The sequence below is a fragment of the Gopherus evgoodei genome, chromosome 8 (assembly GCF_007399415.2).
Source record: "Gopherus evgoodei ecotype Sinaloan lineage chromosome 8, rGopEvg1_v1.p, whole genome shotgun sequence".
Taxonomy (NCBI): Eukaryota; Metazoa; Chordata; order Testudines; family Testudinidae; genus Gopherus; species Gopherus evgoodei.
The window spans coordinates 93,244,024-93,258,395 of NC_044329.1; the positions used below are offsets into that span (position 1 = coordinate 93,244,024).

Consider the following 14,372-nt stretch of genomic DNA (forward strand, 5'->3'; position numbering starts at 1 on the left):
ATCTAAGATGCGTTGACTTCAACTATGCTATTCTCGTAGCTGAAGTTGCGTATCTTAGATCGATATCCATTCCCTCCCGACCATGTAGACCAGGCCCCAGGGTCTGAGTTGCAGCAGTTGTGAGCACGACTGTTGTAAATGAGTGCTCTCTTTTGAATGTATAAAGTGCTATAAAAAACAAAGTAATATGAAAAAACAGGCCCTAAATGTAAATGAGGTAATACATTAAAATAAAAAAATTTGATGCCCCAAATTAGTTTACATTTCTGACAGTTTTGGCTTTAATATCTGTCTCGATGGATATAATGCTACCTCACTTCACAGGAGTGTTGTGAAGATAAAATTTTTCATGTTTTGTAAAGCAATATATTATCATAAACACTATAGAAAGGGCCCAGAAGAAATTAATGATACTGTTTTCAGCACAGAATTTGATTTAAAAATAAAGAATAAAGATATATTGAATATCTTCCTTATCAGTGAGTGCTGTCCATCTTGTGTTAAATGAGGCTGGGTCAGAAGGGGGAAAATATGTGATCATGTAATTAAATACATTATCATAATGCATATGCACAAGAGGGGCTAGTGCTGTACAAGCAAACTTAATTTTGGAATTTCCTAACTTCTGAGTGCTTGACTTTGTCACGTTAATGTTCTTTTAACATGATTTCTGGATGCAGTTTCCTAAGCGGATTTTTTTTAAGCTTAAAACTTGACAGAAAAAAATAATATGGAACTATATTGACAACCCTACCCATGTGTCATCAGCAGGTTGGGATCTTTAAATTCACAGTAGTCCTCTCCTGCTTGAGCTAATAAAGTAACTGATAATGGAAGACGGTTGTGTACCTGCCATTAGAAGGAGATGGGGAGACACTTTGCTAGTGGGTTTCACAGCTGTTTGCTAGAGAGTAACAGAAAGTTCACTCAGGAATAATTAAATCAATTCTAGGTTTTCTAAAGGCACGTCTACACTACAAAGTTAAGTCAGCCCTGCTTTAGGTCAACTTACAACACTGCAGTAATTGCTTCAGTTTTTCATGTCCACGCTGATGTCCTTCTGTGTGTAGTGCGTGTCCTCATTAGGAGTGCTTGCACTGACTGAAGAGGGGCAGTGTGGGGGACCGAGAGCCTGAACTCTCGGCTTGGTGCCAAGCTCCAAGCCGGAAGCTTGGCTGCTACCCAGGTTCTCAACTCCCCATGGAGCTCCCAGTTGGAGGCCAGCTACTGCCAGGGCTCTCAGCTCCCCACTCCCTGCGGCAGACAGTGTACAGATACTGCATCACCCAAACTACATCAGCCTAAGCTGTACTCCTCTTGTCGAGGTGGCTTTACTAGGTTGGTGTAGCAGGCAAGTTACGATGGCAGGAGGAACATTGTCATGTGTACACTTACATAGTTAAGTTGATGTAAGCATGCCCTAAGAGAGTGTGCGTTAGTGGTTACAGACCCTTTTGCCCTTGATTTCCCCCCACCTCCCCCATGTCTACCTGCCACTTCTGCTCCTGTCCCCTTCCCCGCTGCTCCTTGTTGCCTCTAGTCATCTTCCCCGTGCTTTTTTCTTATCTGCCCAGCATCACTTCCCTTCTCCTCCTCCTGCATTTGAACTTCTTCCTTTTCCATCCATGCTGCGTGGGCACCAAGTGGTATTGAGGGTGCAAGGCAGACATTCCTGTTTTTTAGTTCCAGTGCCCCTAGAGGCAGCATGCTTAGTTACTCTTTGGGGATGGCACATGCAGTCTGATCTCAGGAGCTGTGCTGAGGAAATGGAGCATGCTGAGTGCATACCGAATGTTTGGAGAATGTAGCTGCCAAACTGTAAAGAAGTCTTTGCTGAACATGTGCAAAAATGGAGATTTTTTTGGAGGCTCATATCTTTCCACATTGGGCTAATTTTCACAGAGATGGCAAAAGGCACATTCCTGAAACCTGGGTGATCCTCTTTGCCAAATTTCAGATCCTTCCTCCAAAGCATGGAATAGTAGGGCTTCTCAGCAGAGTAGCTGAAAACAGTTTTTTAACATGGCCAAACTTCTTTTTCCATAACCTTGTTCTCTGAAACAGCTGAACCGCTTCAGCTGAGTGCTTAAGTCTGAGTCTTTGTTTAACAGAAAAAAACCCCTTTCCGTTATCACACCAAAAATTAAGGTTGCTAAATAACAAGAAACTTTCTCATTTACTTGATGCTTTTATAGTATCTTACATATGCCTATGTACACCATTCTCCCAAGAAGTCCAATGAAATGTAAATACTGAATGTTAGTGGTATCATTTGACCCATATAAACATAATAGGTGAAATAGGTACAGCATTTGTGTTCTCAGTATGGGTGATTAGCACAATCAGTGACTCAACACAGTGACCGAGTATTTATTTAAGTTACAAAATAGGGGTGGTGGGGTTTTTTTGTTTGTTTTTTGGAAGAGATCAGAGACACTTAGTGAGTGAAACTGCAAAACTTAAGAATCAGGTCATAAATTGTTTACAGTTATTGTTTCAAGGCAGGTGAGACTATAACTGTGATCTGGTGGAAGTGTAAACCATTGTGCATTTTAAGATTAGAAATTGAATGAAGAAACAAAATTATTAAAATACGTATTTGAAAAATTGCTAAGACTAAGAACAGCATATGATGGTGCCCCTCACTTAATTTGCTTGCCATCCCAGTCTTATTTTCATCATCTGCTAGGGGACATCTGAAAAACCGATTCCATGTCAAAAGGTAAAAATCTCATTTGCTGTGAAAAATAGAATTAATGGGTATAGGAATACGTTGGGCCTTACAACTTGAAACTGTTTACTGTGCTGTATTCCCATTTTGTTGTTCAGAGGCACTTTGTTCTGCTGTTGCTGAGTTTTTATTGTTACTTTTGAAAAGCAACATACCCTTTCTGTAAGGCAGAGAGTTCTGAAGGTTTTCTACTGTATCCTAATAACTACTACGAAATCTTTGACATAATGAATTCCCCTGTATTCTGATACTGATGCACTGTTTTTGGATTTGCTATGCATAGTTATTTAAAATATTTAATGAATAGAAATTAAGTGATCATAATAAAAATGAATTTCATTCAGAGAGAATGAGGTGGAAGAGGTTAAGGAAGAAGGCCCAAAAGAAATGACCCTGGATGAATGGAAAGCTATTCAGAATAAGGATCGTGCAAAAGTTGAATTCAACATCCGTAAACCAAATGAGGGTGCTGATGGGCAATGGAAAAAAGGATTTGTTCTCCATAAGTCAAAGAGTGAGGAGGTAAAGTAAAACTTAATGGTATTCCAAAGTGCCTAGGTCTCATGCTGTTAAAATATATTTACTGTTTGACTTGCAGATTTTACTTCTTGACACAGATTATGGCAATAAAATTGCTATTTAAAAGCAGCTACTAACATTTTTAAGCAGCATAAGTAAAAGAATGTTTAGTGCAGTCAGTTTCAGCTACTGGGCTGTCTCTTTTTTAGCTACAAAAGTAAGGTGTTAAAATTCTGGAGAGGTACTGCAGTTTTGATAGGTTCATGAGGAAGGTCTTTTTGAGCATTTAAAATAAAACCTGACCGTATCAACATGTAAGTCCATTTCAACAAATTATAGATTAAACTTTGAAAGGAATTTGATCAAGTATCAAATAATACGTTCAGTGATTTTTTTATTCTTACTGTCATTCCCAAAGGTCTCAGTCAGGATTCGAGCTCATTGTAGTAGGCCCTGTACAAATGTGTCTGAACATATAGACCCTGTCTGAAACATCTTAAAATCTAATGTAACATCTAATTTTATAACGTCGATGTTTTGCAGTGCTACCTAGAGTGCCTGTAAAGAATATTAAATTAAAGAAACCACGGAGTACTTGCTATTTTTCTGTAATGTTCATTCTAGTAACTATTTTATGAATCAGAAGCAGGACAATCCTGTGTTGTGACAAATCACAGTATCCAATCCTCACAATATCTAGCAGATTATCAGATCTCGCACACTGGTGTTAGAAGCTTCACAGATGCAAATTCCTTTGAATTTGCTTCCTCTCCTGAAGCTTTAAACTGCGTCATTTTCTAGACAATGGTTTAAAACAGCTTTGCAAACAGTCATTCAGGGGCTTTTTAGCTGGTCTTTGTTTTAATTATTAGCTTCAAAAAAGGATGAGTGACGTGGTCTGTGACAAGCCAAGTTTGCACCGACTCCCACTAAACCAGTAAATTGTAATTATTCTCCTTAGTTTTTCTAATTGGATAAATTGATGCCCTCCAACTTTTTACATCTGTCACTCTTAAGAACACAAACCGAGTTTATTTTTCATAGAATTTAAACTGCATATATGAATAGATGAGCACTGTAGGCCCAGTTCGTCACCTTTAAAATGAGGGTACTAATACTAGCCTCTTGTCTCAGAATACATTCTGAGACTAGGCAGTACTTGGATAATACTGTGATTGTGGCTAGATAAGTGCTTAGATCTATGTGCTATTATGGACTCAGTACTTGCCATTTTACTTAAACTAAAAAATATTTAAAATTTGTCAATAAAAACTCTTGGATGCGTATGGCAGCAGTAGAAAATACAGGTTTTTGCTTTTTAGTTTTAATTTTGCCTCGCAGTATAGAAATAAACAAATTCACTCTTCTGAAAAGCCTTTTGGAATGCCAGCATTGGGAGTCCGTATTTTATGGGGCAGTGACTGTCTTTTTGTTCTATGTTTATATACTGTCCAGCACATTGAGAGTCTGATCCATCACTGGGACTCCTAAATGCTACAGTAACAGAAATAAAAAATAATTTCATGGGTTAATTTGTTTCTGTAAGGCCCAGCTCTTGCTAGAAAGGCTAAGTGGAGAATGATGAGATGATACTAGGAAAAACTGACTTCCAGGGCATATAGACTATATAATTCCTTCAGAGCTAGTGGCAGAGAGAGAGAGAATTTTCTAATTGCCGTTAGATGATTGATTTTTATTTGCCTTAACACACAAACATATAGGTAATCTAATATGGTTTTGGAAGTTTAGCAGCTCTTGAATTTGTGCAGACAATCTGGAACCTTTTTCTCTAAACCAGATCAGTGTGGTATCTGGCCAGGGAGACTTGAATGTTGTTGTCTCCTCTAAGAATAAAATAAGGATAAAATACTGCATCAGTACTGTTGAACGCATGCAAAGGTACATACATACCATATCTTTTATCTTCATTAGTTGCTGTCTTGTTTTCTGGAGTTGCAATTTTTAATTTTTAAAAATTTACATAAAGACTCAGTATTTCAGCTCAACAGATCTCTCCCCATCCGTATTGATTTGTCATTGATTCAAAGAAGGGAGATAGATTTTTGTTAGCTAAATATGGAAGGGGAGCTTTTCATAACATAGAAGTCCAGAATAGCAGTTGCATGAGCTCTTTACCAACAGATTAAGGAGTGCAATAATCCAAAAGTGGTCAAACAGAATCCAGAAATCGATATTTCGTGCTATTTCTGTTCCTCCTTCGTTCATACCACCTGATCAACCATGGAATCTGATGAAGTGATATGGAATAATTCATGTTTAGGTCACTGGTGCAAACCTTGCTCTGGTCAATAGCAATCAAAAGTTGCCATCCAATAGTGGTTTGGCTTGTATACAAATTTGAGGTTTCAGTCCAGGTCCTTCTGGACTGTTATGGACAATACAGATCTGGACTGTTATGGACAATACAGATTGCAATGTGCCTCAATTGATAGTCTCAGTAGAGTAATCAGGGATTGAATGGGCTTGATGATGGAACAGTTTTCAACTCTTCAAATATGTTTTGAGATAACTGGTCGGAAAGTGCCACCCTGAGTCTCTAAGGATAGAGGACTCAAGTGTCCAGTGCTCGCCATCTGCCTTAAAGTTGTTTAAGAATTGCCCCCCATACCAACCTCTATTTCCTTTTTTGCTTTTTCAAGGAGTTACAGCCAAGCATTTATTTAGCTGTTCTATCCTTTTCAGATTTTCCATGAAACAGTAAAAAAACCGGTTGTTGTCTAGTAAAATTCACTCAAAAGTGGCTCTCATTGTTAGATTTAAGATGAGATCTGTTAAATTTTGGGAATCTTGATCCAAATCCAATACTCATGAAATTGGATTATGTGACATAAAATAAATCTCAAATGTTTCTCTTCAGATTTGTTTTACTTTGTCAAATATGCAAATTCTATTGACGTAGCTGAAAAATCAAAATGTAAATTGCATTGTAAAAAGGATTTAAAGTTTCAGGTTTAAATAGTTTTACTGGTGAAAGACTTGCTTGCTGGCAAATCAGTCCATATCGTACATGTTTGCTATACAGATTGTTTGTTTGTTTGCTATGCTTCCAAGCTTTCTTGCCTGTCCTGATTTTCATAGTGAGAGAGATGGTGTGATGGGAGGTACCTGAAAAAGCTTTAAATTGTTTGTTGGAAAAAATCTGATACCGTTGAAAATTCAGAAAACTATAAGTCCTCTTTGTAAACTTTTTCTGGGTTTTTTTGTATGACCCTTTGTGAAAAACACAAGATTTCTTATATCAGCCTTACAGTTGGAACAGTGACACACGAATCCAAACAGTGTAGATTTTTTTTTATCGAATGAGCAATATTTTAATACAGCATCTTAGGTTCTTGTACTGTACCATTCACTGTGGCGGCTGAGATGTGAATTTGCATCTTTGTTTCCTCGCTGGGTTTGCAGTTGTGGTATTTTAAATTTGACCACTGTTGAGTCAAGATACATCACTCCATAAATCTGCAATTGTACGCAGCCTTTCTCTCTTTGTGGGTACTTGTGTAGCCTTTTGTTGTCTCATGTACTCAGTGGCATATGTATTCAGTGGGTTCACTTAACCTTAGTGCCTGGTATTTCTGTATGTAATGGAGTCTCATTTCTTCTTTTTGTTTTTATACCTTTGGTGTGGACACACAACTTGCATCAGACAAAGGGGATGACAGAAATGCCGGGAAGTCCGCTGGAGTCAAATGAGGTACTTGATCCTGTATAGCTGTAATTAGTGATATTTACTGTATATACTTGTTCATTATCCCATTCGTTTATAAGCCAACCCCCCCCCCCCCCCAAAAAAAAAGATGGTTACGTAAAAATAGCAATAACTGTCTGACTCTTTTATAAGGTGACACTATATTTCAGGGGTTGGCAAACTTTGGCTCGTGACCCTTTCGCCTAAGCTACTAGCGGGCCTGGACGTTTTGTTTACCTTGAGCGTTCACAGGCATGGAGCCCCTCAGCTCCCTGTGTCCGCAGTTTGCTGTTCCCAGCCAATGAGAGCTGAGGGGCTGCATGCCTGCAGATGCTCCAGGTTTTTTAAAAAAAAAAAAAGTATTGGAATCATTGAATTGAACATTTATAGAGTTTAAAATCATCAAATTTTGGTGTCGACCCATTTATAAGCCGATCCCCGCTCTTTGATGCATCACTTTCTACCAAAAATATTCAGCTTGTGAACAAGTATGTTTTGATGTGACCTCCTTAATCAGCTAATCAATAGATGAAAACATTTATATGCAAGAAATTTAATAACAATAGAGCATATAAATATATGATGTATAATTCTTCTCTCCGTGCCTGGTGCCTTGCTGTGTATCATGTATGACGGTTTCATAACTAGAATGTTTACTCCCCACAGAATTGCAACCCTTTGCTTCCTACGGCCTGGTCTACACTACGCATTTAAACCGATTTTAGCAGCGTTAAACCGATTTAACGCTGTACCCGTCCACACTACGAGGCCCTTTATATCGATATAAAGGGCTCTTTATATCGGTTTCTGTACTCCTCCCCAACGAGAGGAGTAGTGCTAAAATCAGTATTACCATATCGGATTAGGGTTAGTGTGGCCGCAAATCGACGGTATTGGGCTCCGGGCGGTATCCCACAGTGCACCACTGTGACCGCGCTGGACAGCAATCTCAGCTCAGATGCAGTGGCCAGGTAAACAGGAAAAGCCCCGCAAAATTTTGATTTTCATTTCCTGTTTGCCCAGCGTGGAGTTCTGATCAGCACGAGTGGCAATGCAGTCTCAAATCCAAAAAGAGCTCCAGCATGGACCGTACGGGAGATACTGAATCTGATCGCTGTATGGGGAAACAAATCTGTTCTATCAGAGCTCCATTACAGAAGACGAAATGCCAAAGCGTTTGAAAAAAAAATCTACAGGCTACACAGTGCTGCGTGACAGGTGTAATGGGAAGCCAGAGACTCAAACAGAGGCTCATGGAGGGAGGGAGGGAGGGGGTACTGAGGACTCCAGCTATCCCACAGTTCACAGCAGTCTCTGAAAAGTATTTGCATTCTTGGCTGAGCTCCCAATGCCTGTAGGGTCAAACACATTGTCCAGCTTGGTTCAGGGAATAGCTCGTCAATTTACTCTCTCCCCCCTCCTCCCACATGAAAGAAAAGGGAAATAAATCGTTTCTTGACTTTTTTCAATGTCACCCTATGTCTACTGAATGCTGCTGGCAGACGCGATGCTGCAGCAGTGAAGAGCAGTATCCGCTCCTCTCCTATCCCTGGTGGCAGACATGCAGTAGGACTGGTAACCGTCCTTTTTATCAACCCGTGAGTGCTCCTGGCTGGCTTCAGGTGAGGCTCGCCGGGGGCGCCTGGGTGAAAATAGGAATGACTCTCGATCATTCCCAGTAGATGGTGCAGAACGGCCGGTAACCGTCTTCATCATAGCAACTGGGGGCTGAGCTTCAATCAGCCCCCTCCCCTTTCACGTGAAAAGAAAAGATTCTGTACTGCCTGGACTATCATAGCAGTGGGATGCTGGGCTTCTCTCCCCCACACTGCTTAATGTCCTGCCTGGGCTATCATAGCAGTGGGATGCTGGGCTCCTCTCCCCCACACTGCTTAATGTCCTGCCTGGACTATCATAGCACCGGGAGGCTGCCTCCCCCTCATTTTATGTCACTAAATACTCAGTGTTTCTTATTCCTGCATTCTTTATTACTTCATGACACAAATGGGGGGGACACTGCCACAGTACCCCAGGAAGGTTGGGGGAGGAGGGAACCAACAGGTGGGGTTGTTGCAGGGGCATCCCCCGTGAATGGCATGTAGCTCATCATTTCTGCGGGATCTGACATAGAGCAGCTGTACTCTCTGATACACTGCTTCTCTAGTACATTTGCCCCATATTCTAGGCAGGACTGACTATATTTCTAGAAACCATAAAGGAGGGATTGACTCGGGGAGTCATTCCCAGTTTTGCTTTTGCTCCCCCGGCCGATCTCAGCCAGGGGCACCCATGATAGCAGCAGACAGCACAGGACAGATAACCGTTATCTCATTGCCAAATTACACTGGCAGCAAACGGTACAGAACGACTGGTAACCATCTCTGCTATCATGCAAAAGCAAATGAATGCTGCTGTGTAGCGCTGGAGTATCGCCTCTGTCTGCGGCATCCAGTACACATACGGTGACTGTGTGTAAAAAAAAAAAAAAAAAAAAAAAAAAAAAAGCTGAACGGGCTCCATGGTTGCCGTGCTATGGTGTCTGCCAGGGCAATCCAGGGAAAAAGGGCACAAAATGATTGTCTGCCGTTGCTTTCCCGGAGGAAGGAATGACTGACGACATTTACCCAGAACCACCCGCAACAATAATTTTTGCCCCATCAGCCACTGGGCTCTCAACCCAAAATTCTAAGGGGTGAGGGAGACTGCGGGAACTATGGGATAGCTACGGAATAGCTACCTACAGTGCAACGCTCCAGAAATCGACGCTAGCCTCGGACCATGGATGCACACCACCGAATTAATGTGCTTAGTGTGGCCGCGTGCGCTTGACTTTATACAATCTGATTTATGTAAAATTGGAATAATCCCGTAGTTTAGACGTGTCCTAAGTGTCTCCTTGTCTGCATCTTTCATAAGTCCCTCTTACTTTTTCATACTATGGCTTATACACAGAAGCCACCTCCCTGAGATAGTCCATAAAGTTATTTTTCACAACCCACCTCAAGACCCACTTCTGCTGTGATGCCTACAGGAAATCATCAGCTGATAATGGTGAGATAGTGCCAGAGAGAATTGCTGATGTTTGTTCATACTTAGAACAGCTTTCAAAATGAGGTGGAAACATTCAGGCTTGGTCTACACTGAGGGTGGGGGGATCGATCTAAGATATGCAACTTCAGCGATGAGAATAGTGTAGCTAAAGTCGGCGTAACTTAGATGGACTTACTTCGCATCCTCATCGCACAGGATCGATGGCAGCCTCTTGCCCTGGTGGAGTTCCAGAATCGACGGGAAGGGTTTGGGGACGCGATAGATCGATCATTACCCGTAGACGTATCCCAAGCCATGCATAAAGTGTGCCAGTGTAGTCATATGTTCTTATTACTATTGCCCTCATTTCCCTCCTGTTTTTTTTCTCTTTTCTTAGTGTGTCTTAAATTAGATTGTAAGTTCTTTTGAGCAGGGACAGTATCTTCATATATGTTTGTATAGAGCCTAGCACAATGAGGCCTTCCTTGATCCTCATGGTGGGGCTTTTATGTGCTACCGCAGTTATCTAAAAATAGATTCACTTTCTAATGTGCTATGCAGCCTCTGGTTGTTCAAGCCATAATGTGTATTTATTGCAATAATTGAATCATCTCCCCCACCCCACCCCCCAAAAAAAAACATAGTAGGAAATGATTGATCTGAAGTCGACAAACATTTATTTTAACTTCAGCCAAAAAAGGGGGATTATGTTTTCTTTGAAATTAAATTATTTAATGTTAAGTGATGCTAACTGACAATTGCTATTTATGGTTCTTTATTCTGATAAAATTTGTTTTTGAATAAGCTAACTTTTGATAAAACTCACTCTTCAGGTAGGTGGTTAAGTTTTCAGTTATAGTAAGCACATTTCAGGAAACCAGCTCAAAAAAGATGCACAGAAATGGCTTTGTAATGTTGATATAGTTTTCTAGACTTCCCACTGGCTTTTTGTTTTTTAATGGTTAACTGTATTGGGAGGGGGTGTTATTAACACCCCAAGCCTTACAGACTTGCCAATATACATTTTGGTGCTGGAAATTAGGATTCCTCAACACAATAAATGCTGAATACCTTGAGGGCCAACTAGCTCCAGAGATGACTTTTTTTTTTGTATGCACTAATATGACACAAGGTTAGGGCTCTTGTGTAATTTTCACTATAGCTTGTGATACCAATTTGTTCTTTCTTTAAGCATGGTATGTTAGCTGCCATTATGGTTGCAGTATATCGTGTAATCTAATCCATTGGCCATTTGGGACAACGGTATGGTGGGTGAAGCTATAAAAAAAAATTTTTTTTCTTGGCTTTAGTACAGAGGGATATGCAAATAGAGAAAGTTAAAAAGGAGTCATGTTAAATATGCAAAAGTTATTGACACTGAATGAATAACTATTGAAATATAGAACTAGTAGGAGTCCTGGAAGAGGAAGGAGAGAACAATAGAAAATGAGATTCAGTGTTGCCTTTTTATTGTTTTTAGTGAGAAAGATATGGATGTTAAGTAAAATCTTTCACTTCTGTTTTCAGAAAAGCTAAATCAGCTCTTGTTCCTTTAATGGAATACAAGAAAGATCTAGGAATAGCCCAGTGTGTTCCGTTTAAAGTTCTTTTGGTAAATGTTTCCTTTGCTGTATGCTAGCTTGTATGTTAGTGGAATGTCTGTATTATTCAGACAAAGTTGATCTATTTCTCACAAGGAGAAGAACCTGCCGTTTTTTTTTATCTTAGACTGTGAACCTAGCATATGTGTGTACTTGCTTAAAGCTAAGCTCATAGATAACAGATTGTAGGAGCAGGGCCTTAAATCAGAATATATTTTAAGTGGTGGTGGATGCTTTCATTTTAATTTTAGGCTCATGCTGACGACTCTGTAATGGATCATCACTTCCGTAAACCAGCAAATGATATTACGTCCCAGCTGGAGATCAATTTTGGAGACCTTGGTCGCCCCGGACGTGGTGGCAGAGGTGGTAGAGGTGGCCGGGGGCGTGGTGGAAGGCCTGGGCGTGGCAGAACTGACAAGGTAAGTAATCTGTTTAGATCCACAAATTATTTTTCTTTTTAACAGTCTCTTTCCCAGCAAATTGGGTTAGTAAACCATAAAGTTTCAGAAATCTCAGCCATTTTTAGAGATGCCATTATTTTTAACATGAGTAGTTAACCACTGCAACAGTTTACCAAGGGTTGTGGTGAATTTTCCATCACTGACAATTTTTAAATCAAGATTGGGTGTTTTTCTAAAAGATACTTTCTAGGAATTATTTTTAGGAAGTTCTATGGCCTATGTTGTATGGGAGGCCAGACTATATGATCAGTGGTCCATTCTGGCCTTGGAATCTGATATACATGTATTCTTTTTATAGAGATCATTGTTTTAGTAGTCCATCCGTTTTTCTCCTGTTGGAGTGTAGAAAGAGCCTGTCACAGCTAGGAAACACATAATCAGCACTTTTTAGGTACTTAGATGCTAATTGTGCAGTTTATCCCTGTAAGTTTCAGGGAACCTAGTTTTCTTCTAGAACTTAAGGATGCAACTTGGCAGTGTTTTCATTATTGGCAAAATTGACTCTAAAATGTTAGTGTATCTCTACAGGGATTCTTTCAGGTTTCATTACAGGTTACACGGTGTCTCAGAATGCTTTGTCATCTCTAATTGTCTATATTATCCCTGGCACAAAACTCAGTTTATGGTTGCATTTTTTCCATTGACTCAGAAATATTCCAGAAGATGTAAATATTCCTCTAGAAAAGTATGCAAAGTTAGCAGACTGTAGAAACCAGGTCTTCATGTTTTCACCTAAAATATGAATTATTCCCTCTACCTTTTCTTGTCCTTGGCTGATTTCTGTCATTACTGCTTTAGTAGTTTCTATTTTCCTGGTTTCTGCAACAATTCTCTCACTAGAAGAACTGTACCAGTGTAACCCTAAAGGAGATCACCCCTACTATAGATACAGTATGAGCAAGTAAAGCTGATCATTTAACCAATTTAAGTGCATCTGTGCTAGAGGTTTGCACCTTTAAATTTATTTAGTTGCAGCACTGGTATGATTTTTCAAATGTAGGCCAGCTTGTAGTCGCTCCGTATTCAAAATACCTTGCTCACTTGCACCACTCACAGAAATTTGGTTTTCTTTTCTCTTCTGCATTAGCTCATCTTGGATATTTAGATGTAGTAGTTGGGAAATGAGTCTATAAATGCAATTGAATTGGATTTTCTTTCCTTAAAGCATTCCCAAAATCCAGATATTTTATGTTCTAACTTGGTACTCCAGCATAACATCTAATTTCTTTGACTGTTTTTTGTGATGACATTCTTGAAGACTTTCATATCTTGCAGCTATTTTGTGTTGACTTTGTGCATTTCCTTCCAGTTGGTGAAAGAGTTTGACGTGATCCACACACCCAATCAGGTTGGTGATTTACAATGATAGTGTTTTTGTTTGTTTTACCTTTGAATTAGGCTAGTTTATTGTGGAGACCATTCGTTTCTTCATGGATTGACTTTTATGAGTTACCTTTTAGTTTTGATGGAATGGAAAAACAGGAGGGCTAGAGACTGGTATAGCAGATCCTTGCCCCACTGATGATCATACTCCCAGCAAATGAGGTTGGGTAGGTGGGTAAAATAGAGGACTGCTTTCTTGCCTCTGTCTTATATTTGGCATTTCTGCCCTTTCTGTTTGTTCTAAAATTCCTTCTTGCTTGCAATTGCAGTTTTGATTTTTGGAACATTGAGTTGAGATTGAAGCCTCTTCATTCCTAATTGAGTCATTACATCCTTATTCAGATGTAGCGTAGCAACCTTCATAAAAGATGGTTGAAGATGTGCTTAAGGGAGTCTTTTTGCTTGGTGTATTTCAACTCTAGTATGTGTTAGCACAGGTTTCCACTTGAACTCAGACTTGAGTTTAACAGAATTCTGTTCCTGAAAAACTAGTCTTTTTTAAATTCTGTGAATTCCCAAGAAACTTATTTTTTCCCAGTTCTATTGTATATCTCTGTGTTGGCATAAATAGTTACAGATTTTAAAGTGACAAAATATTTACATTTTCATCTATGAATAAAAACTATACAGTCACCAACATTGTTGTGACCCATCCTTTCATGCCATGACAAGCCTTAGAATTTGTGTCAATATATGGCCACATCACAGGTTGTCACTTTGTTCATGTCTAAAGCTGTACTTCTAATAGAATAGGATCAACCATATATGTAAGGTACTTCACGCACAGAGTTGTTTTATACCTTTTGAAAAACACATGGCACTATGAGAGAGATGTACTATAGCTATAGTGAGGTGTGAACATGGTTAATAGATGTCCCAAATGGATAACTGAGTAGTGGAGTAGCAGTAGTAACATGTTAGCGTGAGAGATCTGACAG

The 14,372-nt window shown here is 39.7% G+C and overlaps 1 protein-coding gene across 2 annotated transcripts in view; it reads left to right on the forward strand.

The window, feature by feature from the left end:
* SERBP1 (SERPINE1 mRNA binding protein 1) overlaps window positions 1-14,372 on the forward strand; it is a 34,353-nt gene that overhangs the window by 12,042 nt on the left and 7,939 nt on the right. For both annotated transcript variants that reach the window (XM_030572012.1, XM_030572013.1), the window contains exons 6-9: window positions 3,076-3,253; window positions 6,915-6,962; window positions 11,839-12,009; window positions 13,361-13,399. In XM_030572012.1, the coding sequence (XP_030427872.1) occupies window positions 3,076-3,253; window positions 6,915-6,962; window positions 11,839-12,009; window positions 13,361-13,399 (436 nt within the window). The remainder of the gene's footprint in view (window positions 1-3,075; window positions 3,254-6,914; window positions 6,963-11,838; window positions 12,010-13,360; window positions 13,400-14,372) is intronic.